Genomic DNA, 18,097 nt, shown 5'->3' on the forward strand with positions numbered 1-18,097 from the left:
TCCATATGAACTTATATGTTTGTAAACGCACCCACGACACAAAGTTTTTTTAAAGAAACACTCACGCCACAAAGTTTTTTGGTCCAGTAGACTGTTTTTATACTCCACCTTATTCAAAATTAGACCCAGTTCAAAATCATAACAAATATATTTTTTTGCATTGATTCTATACAGAATATTTTTTCGCCTCGGCAACAATGAAAAATAATCACATCGTACCCTTATCACTGCATATAGAATTACTGCTCATCTGGCATGCGGAATAGACCTATTTTGATGCCAGAACAATATCAAATAACTAATTGTTCTGATAGCTAACGACCCATTGTCACCAGACAAAAAAGGGTGGAACAACACCATTGATACTGAAGGTCAATAGGTGCTTGGTGCGGTCAACTTGTGTGCATTCTGTTGTGCAGGAAAATACAATGTGTTTCTAAAAAACTCGTTGAACTGGATTATGAACTTTGAATTTTGGCAAGAAGATTATAGATAGATTCTGTCCTTATAACGATGTAGCTAATATGAACGTTGATTAACAAGGAATACCTAAATTAGAATGTTTTAATTATATTGGTCTTAGCTTAATGAAGTAATCCAATGAAAAATTAATAAGGTTTTAGTTAGTTTACGTGACTTAAAACTAGGAGGTTTGCACTTTACTTACGTCTTAAGTGCAACCTTATATTGTTCATCCTATAACATGCACCTATGTGTGTGAGTATGTATACACATGTTTTGACAAATAAATGATTTGATTTGATTTAAAAATCGAAGGCTCTTTACAAAAGGTCTAGATGACCTCGTGGGAACGCAATTCGTTAGAAGCTGTTTACTATCGAGTACACAGGTACTCGATGCGTTCCCGGAATGGCAGACAGGCAACCACAACCACATCACGTCACGAGCCCTGAACGTCACGTACACACGTCAATCTGTTATGTATGCTGTTGGTACTATAGTATCTACACTAGTAAATGAAATTGGAGAGTCTGTTTGTAACAATGAACACTATATGCATATATGATTATACATATTATATGATAGATGCACCAAAATATAAATGTTTGTATGTCTGTTTGTTCTGGCTTATCTCTGGAATGGCTCGACATAATTAAATACCATGTGAAGTAAAATAAAACATAAAAATAAGCTTATAAAACAAACAATTTAACTTCATAATAAATCTAAGCAAAAGCATAATATTTTTTATTGAGTAGCTAATAGAACAACATATAAATAATCACTTCAAAACATATGAATCAGCCTACATTTTACTTATCCCATGGTAAAATTGCTCACATTACTCACATGTGTTAGTACAATGACCTATTCAAATATAGTCACACAATTTTTATGTAGTCTTCGGAATCATAAATTTTAATATGAATCATAATAATTCGCATGGGTTTAACCCTGGAAAGATCCACATCGCAATTTGACAGCAACTGACTTTAAGTTGACATCAATTTCAAAACGAATTCCCATGAATATTCGTCTATATTTCCTTATTCTATTTTTGGTTCAAATTGCGCTGACTCTCGGTTATCGGTCAAATAAAGTGGAGCACACACGCGGTGATAACAACCAATCAATAGGCAACCTGATGCTAAACCTGGTCTGAATGGTGTTATTTTGGCCTAATTTTCGTTTACCCACACTAGAAAAGACGACCTCCCTAGTTCTGTAGCACTTTTTTGAGGAGGAAAATCATCAATGACTTCTCCCGCCTTGGGTGACGTGGGAGGGAGTGTCAGACTTCTTACTGACTAAAAGCCACCCCGTTCCTTCTCCTGCTTTGAGCCGGGGCCCCGGTAAAACCTTACGGTGTCCGCAGATTTCCGTAGTACTTAACGTATAGTTTTTATAGGATCAGAGGCAAACAAGCTGACGAATCACGATCACCATAAGCGTCACAAGAGCGTTGCTGGCCTGATGGGTGATAGAAAGAAGAAAAAGTAGCAGACTTGCTTTACTGCAAAAAGAAACAACGCTCATTGCTGTTAACCCAACGATCTTCAATACTTCTTAACATTTTAATTCATAGCGTACCTTAAAAACAACCAACAATGATATAATTATTATAAAGAAAACAAACAGAATCATGACATTTCCCAGAGATTACTTTCACAATCACCCAGGATTTATGAACAGGCGACAGAACAGCTACCTGTATTGTTGGATACCACCCAGAAACTAACACAGTGGTGCTTGTGCCCCACCGATGCTTATCATAATAATGGGAGACCCACAAACAATGAGTTTGCATAAGATAAAATGATAGGGGACTTCACTACATTAAACAAGTGCTGTTACAACTGTTGTGTCAAGCCATAATTATAGAGCAGGCTGAGAAGGCATTAGAAAATGGAGTAATTTAGTTTAAAGAATCAAAATAAAGTGGCAATTAGAGAGCTTTTTGAAGAGGTGATAATTGCTGAGTGATAATGAATGACAGAAGATTTCTTTAAGGTCTTATAAGATTGCCATCTACGAGTACTTGTCAATATTCAGCATACTTCTAGAATTCAAAGAAAAATCCTTGAATGAGTCTTAAAATATAGTTAAACCCATGGAGCAGTTATTTTATGTTTGTACATTTCCTAGTCGAAACCAAAGTTCATATTTAACTAATTATCTATAATATCGAATGCACATGACCTTCAGTTGTTCAATTCAGAGATCGTAAATAAGGATCATTAAGTAAGAAGGAATGTAAAATATTCATCATAATTGTATCTATAATTTAAAGCTTAATATTTCAAATTTAAATTGTAAATTGCTCTCTAAAATAACCCGGAAACTAGGTAACAGGTGTTATATTTGACGGATCTTCTCTTAAATTAAAGCCAGTTTTATTTTTAAATAACTTAATATGGATATTCTGTACCTGCTATTACCTTCTATTTATGTATAATACGATTTAACAAACAATAAATAGGTATGTTTATTATAGGTATGTACTAAGCACACCTATATGACAACAATAAACAAATAGGTACAGTTAAATTCAAAGGTTGTGGTGGGGTAGTCAGAAATGATATCCTAAATTGGAAATGATGACAGTTTTGGAATAACGGTAATACATAAATAAGAACCTAATATTAAAAATTAATTAAACATTTTCATCAACTGTCGTAAGCTACGAATTAAGTTGTATAGGATAAGGTGGTAAACGAGCAGACGGATCACCTGATGGTAAGCAATTGCCGCAGCCCATGGACACTTGAAACACGAGAGGCATTACAAGTGCGTTGCCGGCCTTTTGGGGGTTAGGAATTTAAAGGTTGTTGGGAAATCGGGGATTGGGCGTCCGGTGACCTCACTCACACAATGAAACACAACGCAAGCATTCTTGTCCAAACGTTAGCCCGCCTAAGGCTATCCATACATTCGATATGCATCAGCAATCCCACTAAAACACAAACTACCCCAATCCACTTAAATTCGACCACAACTTAATTAATAATTCAATATAAAATGGCGTCAACAGGGCACGGAGTCGCGAGTCGCGGAAACGCAAGCGACACGCAACGAATGCGTAGGCTAACAGGACAATAGCTCGGGCACAAATACTCATACTGTTTCACATTGTTCCCAAGTACCTGTGCTTTTGTTCCACTAAATAAACGAGCGAATATTATTGTAACCAACATTAACTGGTGTTAAACAAAGCGGTCAGTGGACGTGGCGGGCTACAGTTACTACAAAACTACAAATGTATCTAACTAGTACCTAGTATAGTATTAATACAGACAGAACAGGAATGTTTCCTCATTCTAAATGTGTGGTGTATTTAAATACGAGTTAATAGTAAAAGGATATCTCTCCTACTTTCATTCATTGTTTAGACAAAATAATAATAGCACTTAACAATATTGAAATAAAGAACTAAACTAATAGTTTGTGAACTTACAAACCCCAAAGCACCCATAGTAGGTATGGGTTTGTTCCGATTGGTTGGTTTATTCGAACCGGCCAATCAGAGCGCCGAATGCGCTCTCGTTTCGATTACTTTAAACGTAAAGCCAACTCATACAAAGAGAACAGATCAGGTACACATACTATGCAGTATTTCTAGTATTAAACAAATTGCACAATCATTGAAATATTATTGCAAGGCAAACAACATTTGATCATGATAGAAATCGAAATACATGCACTACAGTTACAGGGAATCTCAACCACGACGTCTACATAGAAAGAATCCCATGTTTAGTTGTTTATACACAAAACGCTACAAGAATTTCCCAATAGGTAAACAGTTTTGTGTACAAAATCTAGTTACCAGCTATGTAAACGGTTAACAAACTATGCTATGAATCAAAGCATTAAACTCTGACGTCATTTTATAGGGAAGGAAACTGACGCACTTTGAGAATTGTAATATTTAACTTCCATATTTTATAAATACATGGACATTGTGTTGCGATCGTGTTAACCGTTGACTAAGGTTCAAAGATACTATGTTGAAAGAATTATATTAGGTAGGTAGGTATTCTTAACAACGCGAGTGACAGTTTACATTATAAAAAGTTTTATTTTAACACCTTAGTAAAACTGTTAGCAAAAATGATAATGAAATATTTATCTACCTATAACAATACGCAAGACAACAGCTCGTATTTTTGTCCTTTCTTGGTTTGTCCCAGTAACACAATGAAAGAAAGCTTGGACAAAGAAAAATAACAATAACTAAAACTAAAGCTAAACTCCATCTAACAGACCCTAGCTCAGCTAAAGACTTGCAATTATCATGAAGCTGCCATTCAGCATGTATAAATAATGTCGAAATATTCGCTCGTACTTGATAATTTGTGAAGTTACGCTGCCCACGCGCAGATTAAGCGTAGGATATGCGCGCAGGCATTCGCGCACCACGCCCACTTGGCTAGATCTATCAAATAACCACTGATTGATGTTGCCGTGCAAAAAATGGAACTTCTATAAATGGAAGTATTAAAATCGCTCCACGTTCAGTATTGGTTTTGTGAATGGAAAAATATTTCTTTAATCGTAGATATTGATCAGTTTCTCGCCACAAATGTGAATTCTTTATATCAAACTTAATAATTCAATTGCTGTTCTGTACATTATATATTCTGTCTTGATTGATAACGTATGAAAAATAATAACTAAAACAGCTTATTTCAAAACTGTGACACTGACAACGTAAAGAAATAAAGACCCTTTTTTACAACAAGTTTACATTGTACTCGTGCAGCGCATCCTCGCCCTTAGATACTTCTTACAAACACAAAAACATCTAATAGTTCGACTTCGTATAAAAATATCCCTGTATCATTGTAGACAGTAAGGGCAATAGTGGTGCACCATAAATTGGAATAGGACAGCAGGTAACATTCCTCGGCGACTGGGCCGGCCGAGTCGCCCCTCTTGTAATTACCACGCCGAATAAAAACAGACTCTAGGCGAAAGACATTCTCCATACATCCTTATTTGTAAAGTGTCCATTGACGTAAACATTTCGAGACAGAGTGGGCAGTTGGGCAGACGGTGACAAAAATAAATAGAAAAGTAGCTATACATTTTTGTAGAACTTAGAAAATCAATATTTTACAACACGTTTCAATATTGTATTGTAACATTATCAAACTAACAACAATAGCTATAACATTTTAATGATATTTCACACAACCTGCAATAAAACATTATCAAGAGTAAACGGGATTCAGAACTACCGTTCCATCCGCGTATCAAATTAAACTTAATTTATTTGCGAACACAAATGCATTGTTTCTTTGGATAGCATTACAGGTTCACGTTCGAGAATCGTGTCCGACAAATCGTGCCGTGTTACCGTGGACTCAAACACTAATGACTAGTAATTTAATCGAATTATCCATCACGATACTGGCTGGCATCCATTCTAATCTCGAGATCAGATAGATTTGGGTAGCAACAAAAACGCGTAAGTACTTTTTGTCAAAGAAAAATAAAAGAACTACACTGTAAAAACTCCATTAAAGATCGTAAGGGCTGGTTTATGGCTTTACCTGAGAGGAAACAAACAGGTAAATAGATACACCGTCTATTTATGGTGTACGAGGGTCCGCCATCTTTATTACTTAAACCACAGATTATAACACAACACAGATAAATTAAAGCTGTTTGCGACAAGTGGCAGATTGCACGTAACGATTCATTTTACATAGTATAAGTAAGAAGGTACCTTCTACACTTAGTGGTTACCCTGTGGTTATAATTTCTCATGCAGTTAAAACCAGTTTTCGTATGGAATCAGCAACGGATGCTAAAATTGCATCACTTCCTCTGAATTCTGCATGTTCTTACTTTTTTAACGCATCCACTGGAGTATGAAGAGGAAACGTCTAGTTAAGGATTCGATATTATCGATCAACGGAATGGAAAGAAAGCTTTGATTTTTTTACTTTGAATTTTGACTTCAAATATAAAGTTTAAAAGGAGTCATGGAATTAATTGGTCACCTGTCACTTCGAATTATTGTAGCTTCCGCACTACAAAGTCACTTTGAAGTTTAAATCTATTATGTAGTAGCTAAAACAAAAAGACGTGGATTGACCCAAATTCGTGAGACTTGACTGGGCACAAACAGAAGAACATTTACCTATTTTACATAAATGCCACACTAAACTGTCAACAAAGATATTTAGCTCTTATTCCTAGAATAACAAGTTTAAGTACTATCTGCCGTACTCAGAGACTTTTAAGGTTTACTTAAACTATCCCTTTGTAACGACTTTGTTCCGAAAACAATTACTAAGGACTGGGTTAAAATCTTCAGGGGTCTGCTTCACCACCTTCATATAAGTTACCGATAAACTTTCGTGACAGATAGTGCATACAAATTACGTTCTTAATTCAAAATTATCTGATACATAGCGGCCATCCAGACATTGTGAAACAAGTCCTAAATGACTCTAAGTACGGCGGTAAGTGTACAAATCTGCTCACTGTTCAGTAGCAATAAACTGGCCTTGAAAAGTGACCAGTGAAATACTAGTTTTTTAGTACTAACGTACCTAAATAAGTAGGTAATTTTTCCACGAAACAATGATGAATTTTGAACAAATATTCTGACTACTAGCCATTGTTAAAATCATCTTTATATGAGATCATTTACCACGATTGTAGCGTGTAGCTGAGATAAATCTTCTATTATCGTATTTTGTTGAAACCAAGAGTAGTTTGCGAGCATTATAAAAACAATTGATGTTCTTTACATACGGAAGATTGTGCGAATATTTGTTAATGTGGAATTGTAATTCGTAATCGATTGTTTAACATGGAGCCTTAAAAAGGGCTTTAAAGGCTTTAAATAAATGTATGTAATGTAACCTACAGTGTTTCCTTTACTTTGGTTAAGCAAGACCTTATTTTTATTTTATTGAGGTGGAAAATGATCTTATCACTTCTCCCACCTTGGGTGAGGCGGGAGGGAGTGTCAGACTCTTCCTGACTAAAAACCACCCCGTTTCTACTCCTGCTTTTCGTGCCGGAGCCCCGGTAAACCCACTAGGTAGTCCGCAGCTCCTGACGTTATATGTACCTATGTAGTCATAATTCTTAGTACTGTGAATGATGAAGCCAAGTGGCTTCCAAATTTGATTAACTATAACTAACTATTAATAGTCATCGGTTCAAAAGGTCTATACGTATTTATATTGTGATCTTGACATTCGAACTATTAAAAACACATAAGTACCCAAATCTCACACGAGTCCACAATCAGTATTTACTAGTAGTTGTTATATAAATTATATAAATAAAACAATAGTAGGTACATAATATTTATCTCCATTATTTACAAACGACAGCTACATGTGCGTTGATATGACGCAACCAACTTATAGATTGCATCTCGATAACGTTACAGAGGGCGTAGTGCGAGTTTTTTTTTTACTTTAACGAGATTGAAAATATTGAAACGTTTCCGCGCCTTTTGATTGGTTGGTTAATTGGTGCTGGCCAATCGGTAACCTTAATATGAGTTTACCTTACGTTTAAAGTAATCGAAACGAGAGTACGTTCGGCGCTCTGATTGGTCGGTTAATTGCAGCTGGCCAATCAGAGTTCCGAACGTCATAAACGTGTAGTTTTGCTTTAGACGCTCTGAGGTAATTTTACTCACCTATTTATGTTTGTCACTTTACTCTTTATCTTTTGCATAATGTAATGTAAATACTTTCTTATAAAAAACTAAGCGACGTAGTAGTGACGAATGTTTTTAATTAAAATTATCATTGCGTGTTTAATAACCGTTACGATAATACTGTTTGGTTTTTTTTATAGGTATGATATCAAGGTTGCGATGCCTATTGCAAAAAATGTGGGCACAAATTTATGTATACCTAGACTACGAGCGCTTACTAAAAATTAAAAACATTCGTCAATTATATAATTTTACCCGAAATCTAGTCTTCCAAGTAGCCACTTTTACACCACTTAATCAAGACAAAAATGAGCTCGAAATCTCAACTCCAGATACAAATGGTCCGGAGCTGCGGACTACCTAACGCCGGAGGTGCGGACTTACCGGGGCTCCGGGGCGAAAAGCAGAAGTAAAACGGGATGGTTTTTAGTCAGTATGAGTCTGACCCGGCTCTTGCCTCGCGCAAGGCGGGAGAAGTGAATGGATGATCACCTTAAAAAAAGGCCAGAAATGGCATAAAAGATTGTAACTTTACCTAACACAATATTGAACAAGCTTAAGGGGATGTCAGAAAATAGATGGTGCTTACAATAAGAACAAGAAGCTTCAGCTCAAATGGTTCAGTAGCTGCCCATTTTAGAAGCAGCAATATTGGACATCTCAAGTGGCTAAGTATGTTTGATCTTGTTTATTTATACGTTCAGTTTACAAGTTACAAGTGGCGGGTAGCCAGTAAGTATGGAATATCTGTAACTGTAGTATATTTAGTAGCAGGAATGTTAATGTTAAGGAGATTCAGAATTTAAACGAGGTTTAAAATTTAATAGATGAGTTTTAACTCCATTTTAAGGTTAAGGCGAGATGATGTTTTAGTTTCTGCAGTTCGGTAACCTAATTTAAATCGCAATATTATTTAAACTATAGCCAAAATGTCAAATAAATTATTCAATTTAAAAATACCACTACATTTGACAATATAGTAAATCAAATCCCAGAACTGCGTACCGCAAAAATATCAATGAAGACTTCTAATTATTACATAAACGGCTTTTTGACCCCAAAACATACAAACGTAACGATTTATCATATACGTGTGAAATAACATACTACAATATACATACATACGTCCATCAAATACGTATTCTGCAGTAGTTTGTACCGAAGTGCGTCAAAAGTGACTCATACGCAGCCTTTAACAAGTTAAGGCGACCATCGTAATACCAATTGTTCCTCGGTTACAATACATGTAACTAACATCGTACAACATTGAACTTGTTTGATTAATTTAGGTTAAACCTTTAAACGTCACTAATTAATGGGTTTGCTGTTAAACAATGTTTAAGGTCTTCTTAGATAAAGGTCAGAGTTTGGTGATAGACAAAGTTGGCGGTCGACCATCATTAGGCGATATTCGCATGCACGAGTGCGAGCGACCTAAAGGGAAAACGTCCCTGTGGATGGCGAGTTTGCCACAGGATTTTGAGTAAAAGTGTTCCACTGCAAACTTTGCCGATACCTTTCGTCCCTCGAAATGGGTCATTAGTACAAAGTGCAGAAGAAGAATAAGAAAAAATCTAATTTACTCTAACAATAGCATAATGCACTTGATATCACATAAAACTGTAAGATATAGAACATTTTTTTTTCTTTATTTTTATGCCTCTATTCATTCATTGTCTCTAATGTAGTCCCACGTTGTCTCGCAGAAGTATTCTAAACTTAGCCACAACTATAAATAGTTTCCTAGCTATTATATTAATTTAAATTAATACCAGGAATAATAGGAGGAAATAGCTAACGGATTTACGGACTTAATAATCATAGAACGTGCTAACAAATTGTTATTAAATTAGCTTGCCGATAGAAACTGATGCGAATTCCTGAATCAAATCCCCAAAGTACCTACCAATCATGTTGCCATCTTAAGAACTTCTCAGAACAATTCGAAATGTGAGCCACGTCTCTGTAATATCAATCCAAGATGAGAACAAAAGGACTTTGGTGTAGCATCTCATGAAAATTCTAAGTAACATAAGTCAAATGTTAAACAAAAGGCTCATCTCAAACTGTCAGGGTGGCTAGCTGAACAAAGATCAAGTTTCACAGCGTCAGGAATGCTGGTGGTAATGCAAAGTAGCTATTTGTCGCATAATTGGACATGGGACATGACATGGCCGCGGTGCACGTGCGCGTGAGTCAGTCCAGCCAGTCTGCGCCCACGCAGCTCCGCGCTCTGCCATTATGGACAAATCCTGATCATAACTTTCATCGTTACATCAAAAATCATTGTTCTGAATACCGGGAATGGTTGAGCCGTTTCAATTGTTGTTTGACAAGTGTAGCAGTGGTATCGCTTAGGAGAACTGCAGTCAATAGTTTCCGAGTATCCAACTTACTCATTCTCATAACTCTTTACATTTCCTAAATGCCATTTTGTAAGAAGAATTTACAGAAGAAAAACGTTATTCAAATAGTTAATAGTGAGTCTATTTATATTCAAAACTATTGATAAGAATGAAATGAATGTAACCAAAATGCTAATTACAACGTTGTACCGAATGACGTGCAGAACTTTCTACTAACTAATAACTACGTATAAATCCTAATGTATCCTAATGTGGGGCAAAGTTTAAAAAAAATCAATAATTCAAATTCCAATCAGTTGTTGGGTTAGGAAAATCCAATGGAACTGTACAAAAAGACAATTATTACTAAGGCCTATATACAATCAACGAGTAATTATTTCACAAAACTTCCTCAAAGTGTAGCCACTTACGCATTTATGCTTTGTAGGACAATAATTTCAATTCAATACGGCGAATGATCATCTAAGGAGGTTTGTCCTCCGAGGTTCTATGTTAAATGTTTCATCATAAAAGGTATAGCATCCGCTACACTAGCATCGAGGTCGACTACTCTATGATTGGTTCATGGTTCAATAAGGGCTAGTGCAAATGAGATGTCCGGCTAAGAACAAGAAGATGTTTAAAATCTCCTTTCGAAGCTACACTTTGGAATGAGCACCTAGCTTCAGTGACAGACAGACTGACGGACAATTCAATTTGACGTTTCAAAAGTGCCTTATTATGGATTAATTGAAATAAATGCGTCGGCTTTGACTTTGACTTTGAAAAATTAATTCAAGATTTTGAAAAAGATACACCGAAATCTTGTTTCAACCGCATCTTACTAAATTGTACATTATTAATAAAAAATCCAGAAACACTAACCATATCAAATAAGCCACGTAGAGAAAGGACGACCAATAACGTCCCTAATTCCCTATGCTGCGCTGCAGTTTAGTCAAGCCAATTGAACAAAATCCTCTTGTCTGTATATGCCTTAATAGCATAGTTAGTTACCAAAGATGTATCGATGGAGTAGCCACTATCTCGTGGATTGCCGCGGTCCATCATCAAATTTCCTTATGTGAATGTGAGAGAAAGCATCGTAATGATTGTGCCACTTCATATTCTGAGTATTGTAGCTCTAGTTTACATGATAGCTTCCATGCGTCTTTTATAACCACCACGTAATCCATAGTAAAAGTTATTGAGGTTTCTATTGGACTTCTTCGAAAGTATTGTACAGTTTATTCAAAAAATGATTACAATGTTGATATCTATTTAAACGTTGGTGAACTGTGTAGTGATCTTCTAATTGTGGATATAAATTACTCTCAAATACATTTCTTCTTATTATAAATCAAGTCTTGTAGGAGCTCTTGTAGTCTTGTATAGGGCACAACAGTCACGTTTCATGTCTTTTTCAAGTGCTTCTGTTTGCTATTTACTTCAGTATTTACTCGGCCTACTTACCTAATTGCGTTAAACGCTTGATAAGATTAAAATTAACTCATTTAAAAGATTGGGAGTTAATACAATGACCTCCGCCTTTGCTTATCACTTTACTCGTGGAGTCAACTCTTAATTGGTTTTAAATGGAGCACCATATCGCAGGCGTTTTTTGAGTATTAACATTAACATTCGAGTGTTGTAAATCTGCAAATGTGTTAGCACTTTATATGGATCAGTAAAGCAACATGTGCAAACCATTAAGTGGGAATCGAAGAAAAAATCGTGGTTCGGACAAAGACCCTTCACGATATCCACTTGACGGGAAGCCCGACATATGGCCGCTTGAGAAACGGTTTTTGTTATTTTTTCCACGATCAAATATATACAATGATAGTCTTAGTTTTAACACGCAAATAAATATTAGAAATCGGATATAATCTACTAGAGACAGTTAAGGCAGACAGTTCCTTCTTTGTTTGTAAAAAAAGTTGGCTTCAGAAATATGCAAAAACAAACACTCCAAAGTAGAGGAAACCCATTTTTGAGAATCGCACAATAGTGCTCATTGTTATTCCAAAAGATTTACGATGCGCTGACGACCACCGACTTCGCCATACTTTTCCAGTGACACTTGTCAACGCCCGTTTATCTGTCAAAACCTAATAAAACTGCGTCCGCAAGGACTATCAGTCCGATATAAAACCATGAATTAGTTTACGAGACAGACGTATCTCAAAGGAATGTCTCGTCATTTTTCTGAGAACCGGTCGTTGGACGAGATCTGTAGTCTGTAGTGAGCGTGGCACATCATACAGCACCGTACAATAGGTGTTTCGAGTTCTCAAGGCGCCCGTTCCTCGAGCATGCCTGGCGCTCCGGCCGGCTCGCCGCGACAACGGTCCCATTGTTTCACCATCGAATAATTTCGAGAGTTTCGACTGTTTTAACAAACTGAAAATTTATTACATCCCAAGGTAAAATAGTACGTGACGGGACAATAGACTTGCAGTAATAACATTTCAGTTTTTTGTTATGTAATAAAGGCGGCAAACGTGCCTTAAAAGGTCAACTGGTATTAGAGGTTATTGACGTCCACCGTCCACGTCTCGCCTTATTGTGTTTGTGGTGAACATTCTAATGTTTATTTACCCAATCCTTGAAACTGTCTAGGGAATTTAGCAAACTTTGCGCGTCTGCGTCATTTTAAAAACGAATGAATAATTAAACGTTGCTCCAAATTCGCCTTTCATGGATGACTCGGGCCGTGGGAGTAACGAAGCTCATCTCAATCAACAAAAGGAACGGTACAAGTTGTACGATCGCTTTATTTATATGGCATTTCCAGTAATATTAGAAACCGGCGCGTGTCTTGGTATCATATCGTTTCACCAGTCGAGCAGCAAAAGTATGGTTTGCCGGTCGTTAACTACGCTCGCGACCTTTCGCGTTGAGTAATCGTCGAACACCAATCATGCAGAAATGTAAACGTTTGCCAAAACTACCTAACTATGTTACCTACACACCCACAAATGACATTATATTAAATGCAATGAGGATTGATAAATGAATATAATAAAGAATTGTAACTCGAAACAGAAATGATGCGATTTCTGTCTAAGTAGCGGACAATGCCGAACGAGTAAATTCCTAACAACTGCTTTCCAGGAATTGAAAATAAAAAACGTATATCCTGAAATTAACTTTCAAACTATTTAATCCGATTATAAGGTTGTTGTAATACAATCGTAATCCGGGACGTGGATGCGGCATTGTCAGGAAGTTTTGTGTTTTGTGAAGTATTCCAAAAGGAAACTAAATATTAAAACAGTTTCACATACCAAGCATGTAGTTTACCAACAATATGTTTGTAATATGACGGAGTAAGTAGCTCGCAAGGTCAGCCGCTTCCTACGAGGACTGAACTTAGGAACGCATGTAGGCTGTGCGCTGTGCAGGGCACCTGCAGGTGAATGTCTAATGCTAATTGGAGAACTGGGGCTAAGAGTACACCTGTCCTACCTCCTACCGACTTGCGTAACTTGTAACTTCACAAGGATAGTCATACAGCAAAATATGGAGCTCATAAACATTTTTGTAGACTCGAATAGCAACAACCTTCATCCAATTACGAGATCAACTTCCAGTGAAGGTCTGTCCATAAATATAATGAAGTGTCGAATGTAGCGTCTAAATTGTGAAATTCGAACGTGGTTCGGGTCTAGTTTGACAAGAACCAGTGGCAATAGAGCAATAGAGGGACTAGTGCTGCACTTAGTATGGACACATTGTCGCGAAAGCGGTTCTTGCTCCCACCGCATTCCACATAACCAAATGATCATTAGTGCAAAAACAAGAGGTGCTTGCAACACAACCTATCTCAGCATTCTAGACCGAGCTTTGTAGACAATATCGATATAATCGTAATCGTGAAATACCAGGTAAGTCGGTTAAAGGTAATGGTGGTGGACTGGGCAGGGCCGGGAGCACGGTAACTGGTTCCAACTGACAGATTCCATTATGCTTGAATTATAGTTTTGATACTTGAAACCTAACATTTACGAGATAATGCAAATGCGAGAGAACTTAGGAGGCAAAGCCCTGCTGTCCTGCACCTCAAGATTCACAACCTTTATGCCAGATAATAAAATAACTTAGCTATAGGCTCTATGATTATTATGGCAATGTAAGCTTTATTAGATAAGTTTTGGGATAGATATATTTGTCGTCTTTTTGATAATGACAATGATGACCCTACAAGAAGTAGGGATAGGGATATCTCCTGTACTATACTAAACCACTAAACTATGGAGATAGGTGCAGTTACATAGAACTAAAGAGCGAATATTTCTTCGCTAAGCACAGGTTCGATTCTCAATTCTCCGCGCGGTTAATAAATACAGATGATTCACTGAATTGTACCGGTGCTCGTGTGGCGGTACCTTTAGATAATATAGCTGTATGATTTTAGTGTCACAATTAATTGAAACTTTGTTGCCTAGGTGTACTAACTTAGATGCCACCTATATTTGAATTCAAAGTCATTATCCTTCATCAGAGGTCACAAGTAGGTAGTACCTACCTACTTACCGTAATGGATTAGCTATTAATTAGGTGTTTATATGGTACCCACTAAGTAGGTTGGTACCTACCTATATCAACTGTAGACTAACCAGTCTAGTATGAGTAATTCAGTGGGTAAACAAACTCGATGTAACCAATAAAAACAGTAGAAACCCCGCGTAAAGTACCCGCAGTAAGAATTGATGTGTAGACTGACCTGTCCAGTAGCTTTCTTATAGCGGTGCGTGGCCTCCCGCACGAGGTCTCTGACCAGCAGGTCGCCAGCGCCGCACGGGACCAGCACCCGCACCGACCCGAAGCACACTGTCACCTTCATGTCACCACCGCACGACACTATGAATCACCAAAACACAACGCCACTCCGTCGCAATATCCACTAGCTAGCATATTAGTTTGTCGTCAAACTAACAGGAGCACAACATTATCTGATGCACATGGCACAGGTAACTTTACGTCGAAGCCGCTCACGAAGCACTCGCGATACAAAAAGAACAAAAACACCAGGTCGTGCGTGTGTTTTCATAGCGCAGTCGGAGCGTCTCGCTGCACACTCACACTGCTCCGCCGTGCACTTAATCTAATGTTAAATTGACACATCAAAACACTAGATTCACGTTGAACATCGAGCACATATCGATAAGATTACGCGAAGTACGGGCGCATAGTGCGCGCGCTCTCAACGGCAGCAACGGTCGTGGCAAGGAACATGAATAAGAATTTGAAGTTGTTTGTAGCGGCGCGGGGCAGGGCGGCGGGACGCGGCGACCGGTTCCCGCGCGCAGCCAATCGGCGGCGACGCGCTGCCCGCAGCTGTGCGCTTGTGGTGGTGGCCCGCCGCGCGCCGCGTCATACCTGCCTCGCTCCGGTTTGTATTTCACTCACATACCGGCTATTACACATTATTTTGAATGAAACTGTCCCTGATTACTACTTAACTGAGTCATTAGTTGCGAGAACTCGCGATAACTTCAAAACTGGTAGCGCTCAGGCGTCTTACTCAAGCGAGCAGCCTACTTGTTTCTTTACAACTTACTACTCCGCCGTTGGTATTTGCTGTGGACAGTGTAGTCACAGCACTCACACACACGCAATGTAATCACAGTACAAATGTCGGTATCAAAGTAGTCATAACTTGGAGTTGATGTCATGCAATCAACAAGACACAAGTACCCACCTATAGCACATAACACGAGTACTTCAGTAAATTACTGGCTGGTAGAACGCCTTTGTGTAATCAATATCGCCATGTCAACCCCTATACAGATAACATGCATCTACCCACACCGCAAACAAATTGTGTAACGAGGTAGTATCGTTTCCATTCTTATAAAAAAACCGATGAACAATAAAGCATGTACCTAATAAAGTTATCACTATTCCGCGCACAAATAGAAACATAATGTTCTACCGAGTCGTTTGTGCTTTGCATAGGAATGCAGTTGAATCAATGCATCCGTACAATAAAGCATTATCTTATTGATGGCTAGTTATTATTTCTAACAATACCTAGGATTAACTCATGGAGAGAACTTTACACAAATAAATACTACCTGGATCATACCTATCATCTCTTATTAAACCTATTCATGGATAAAAAAAGAACAAGCACTGAAGCATCTATTATTTAAAAGTTCCAAGTTTGAATATGTGCAGTAAGAATATCCGTTGATGGTTCTCGCGTGGTACAGTTCAAGGCGAAGGGCGTTAGTATGCGGAACACGAGAGCCGTAACCGACACACCTGTACCTGACCCGCAAACCTATGTGACTATGTGACATAAGTATTCAACACCAAACTACTCATAATTTTACTCCTTTTCCACGAAAAATTGTTATTTTATATGAGTTTTTATTTTGATTTGTTACAATGTGACATGCTAAGTTTTTTAAATATAAACGAAATCTAACAGTCTACTGACAGATGAACTCACATTTTTCGTTGTACTAGTGGTCGCCTAGTGGTCGAAATTCAACCATATACGATTTAATTTACAATACCACTTAACATACGTTCAAGGATAATTTTTATTTAACTCAAACTCAAACAAACTCTTTTATAAAACTCTTTTCATATGAGACGTGAGAATATCATCGCAATGTCTATCGATTTTGACGTTTTGTCAAATACGATCAGATACTATGCATGTGTGTGTAATGTTTTATTTATTGATTTAATGTACTTTATAAGCATTATTTTTGAAAAATATTAGCGTCCTGCACTTCTCCTACACATAAACTATAAGTGTACCAAATTTTATGCTCCTACGTCCGCGCAATTTTCGTAAAAAGCGGTCCAAAGTTTTTGCATCACGTATTAATATATAGATTACCGATATTTATAAACACTGCACTATTGCAATAAAAATCTAAATAAACAAATTAATAAAATTACTAAAGTAGGCCACTGATAAGGAAAACTACCCACTATTCAGGATTTATTTCATTAACTTACCTACCAAGTCTGACAAACGAAATACTTACCGTAGGTATCTCCTTAATTAATAATTAATATTATATCCCGTAGGTACCACCTGTTTGCAGACTACCTAGCGGGTTGCCATGGCTCCAGCTCGAAAAGCAGGAGTAGGAGTAGGATGGTTTTTAGTCAGTAAGTCTCTCTCTCCCTCTCGCCTCGGCGAGAGGCGAGATAAATTGGATGAAAAAAAAGGTACCACCTATTCCATGAATAATCCGAACTTTAGTGCAGAAATCACGTGAATGATTAACAAAATTAAGTGGCTCAACAAACAAGTTTACTCATCCAATGAGTACTTTACTGTATACCCTTGGTTTCTATAGGACTAACTATTGTTCTTTTGTAATTGTGACTCATATCGTGTCACTAGGAACTACCATGATTCCTTTTCTTCAAAAGAATACCTAAGTAAATGTAGGATATTCACTTATGATTTGATATTTAAGAGGTGATCCAATATTACTAAACTTTCCACTATAACCAAAATCCGTTGCCTCATAGATTTACCAAATTAAAATAAGTGATATTATTATTAATTTAGAACAGAACTTAGTGATCAAAAGTTACGATACTGGGGACAAATAAGTAC

At 37.3% G+C, this 18,097-nt stretch overlaps 1 protein-coding gene and 1 long non-coding RNA gene across 3 annotated transcripts in view; one reads left to right on the top strand and one right to left on the bottom strand.

Moving 5' to 3' along the window:
- LOC118266729 (partitioning defective 3 homolog) overlaps nt 1-15,828 on the bottom strand; it is a 61,460-nt gene extending 45,632 nt beyond the window's left edge. Inside the window, exon 1 of one of the 2 annotated variants that reach the window (XM_050703006.1) lies at nt 15,230-15,828. In XM_050703006.1, the coding sequence (XP_050558963.1) occupies nt 15,230-15,349 (120 nt within the window). In that variant the 5' untranslated portion in view covers nt 15,350-15,828. The remainder of the gene's footprint in view (nt 1-15,229) is intronic. The other variant, XM_035580244.2, reaches the window with a different exon arrangement.
- LOC126912169 (uncharacterized) overlaps nt 1-18,097 on the top strand; it is a 242,111-nt gene that overhangs the window by 152,524 nt on the left and 71,490 nt on the right. The gene's annotated exons all lie outside the window — the stretch shown is intronic.

The sequence above is a fragment of the Spodoptera frugiperda genome, chromosome 23 (assembly GCF_023101765.2).
Source record: "Spodoptera frugiperda isolate SF20-4 chromosome 23, AGI-APGP_CSIRO_Sfru_2.0, whole genome shotgun sequence".
Lineage (NCBI taxonomy): Eukaryota > Metazoa > Arthropoda > Insecta > Lepidoptera > Noctuidae > Spodoptera > Spodoptera frugiperda.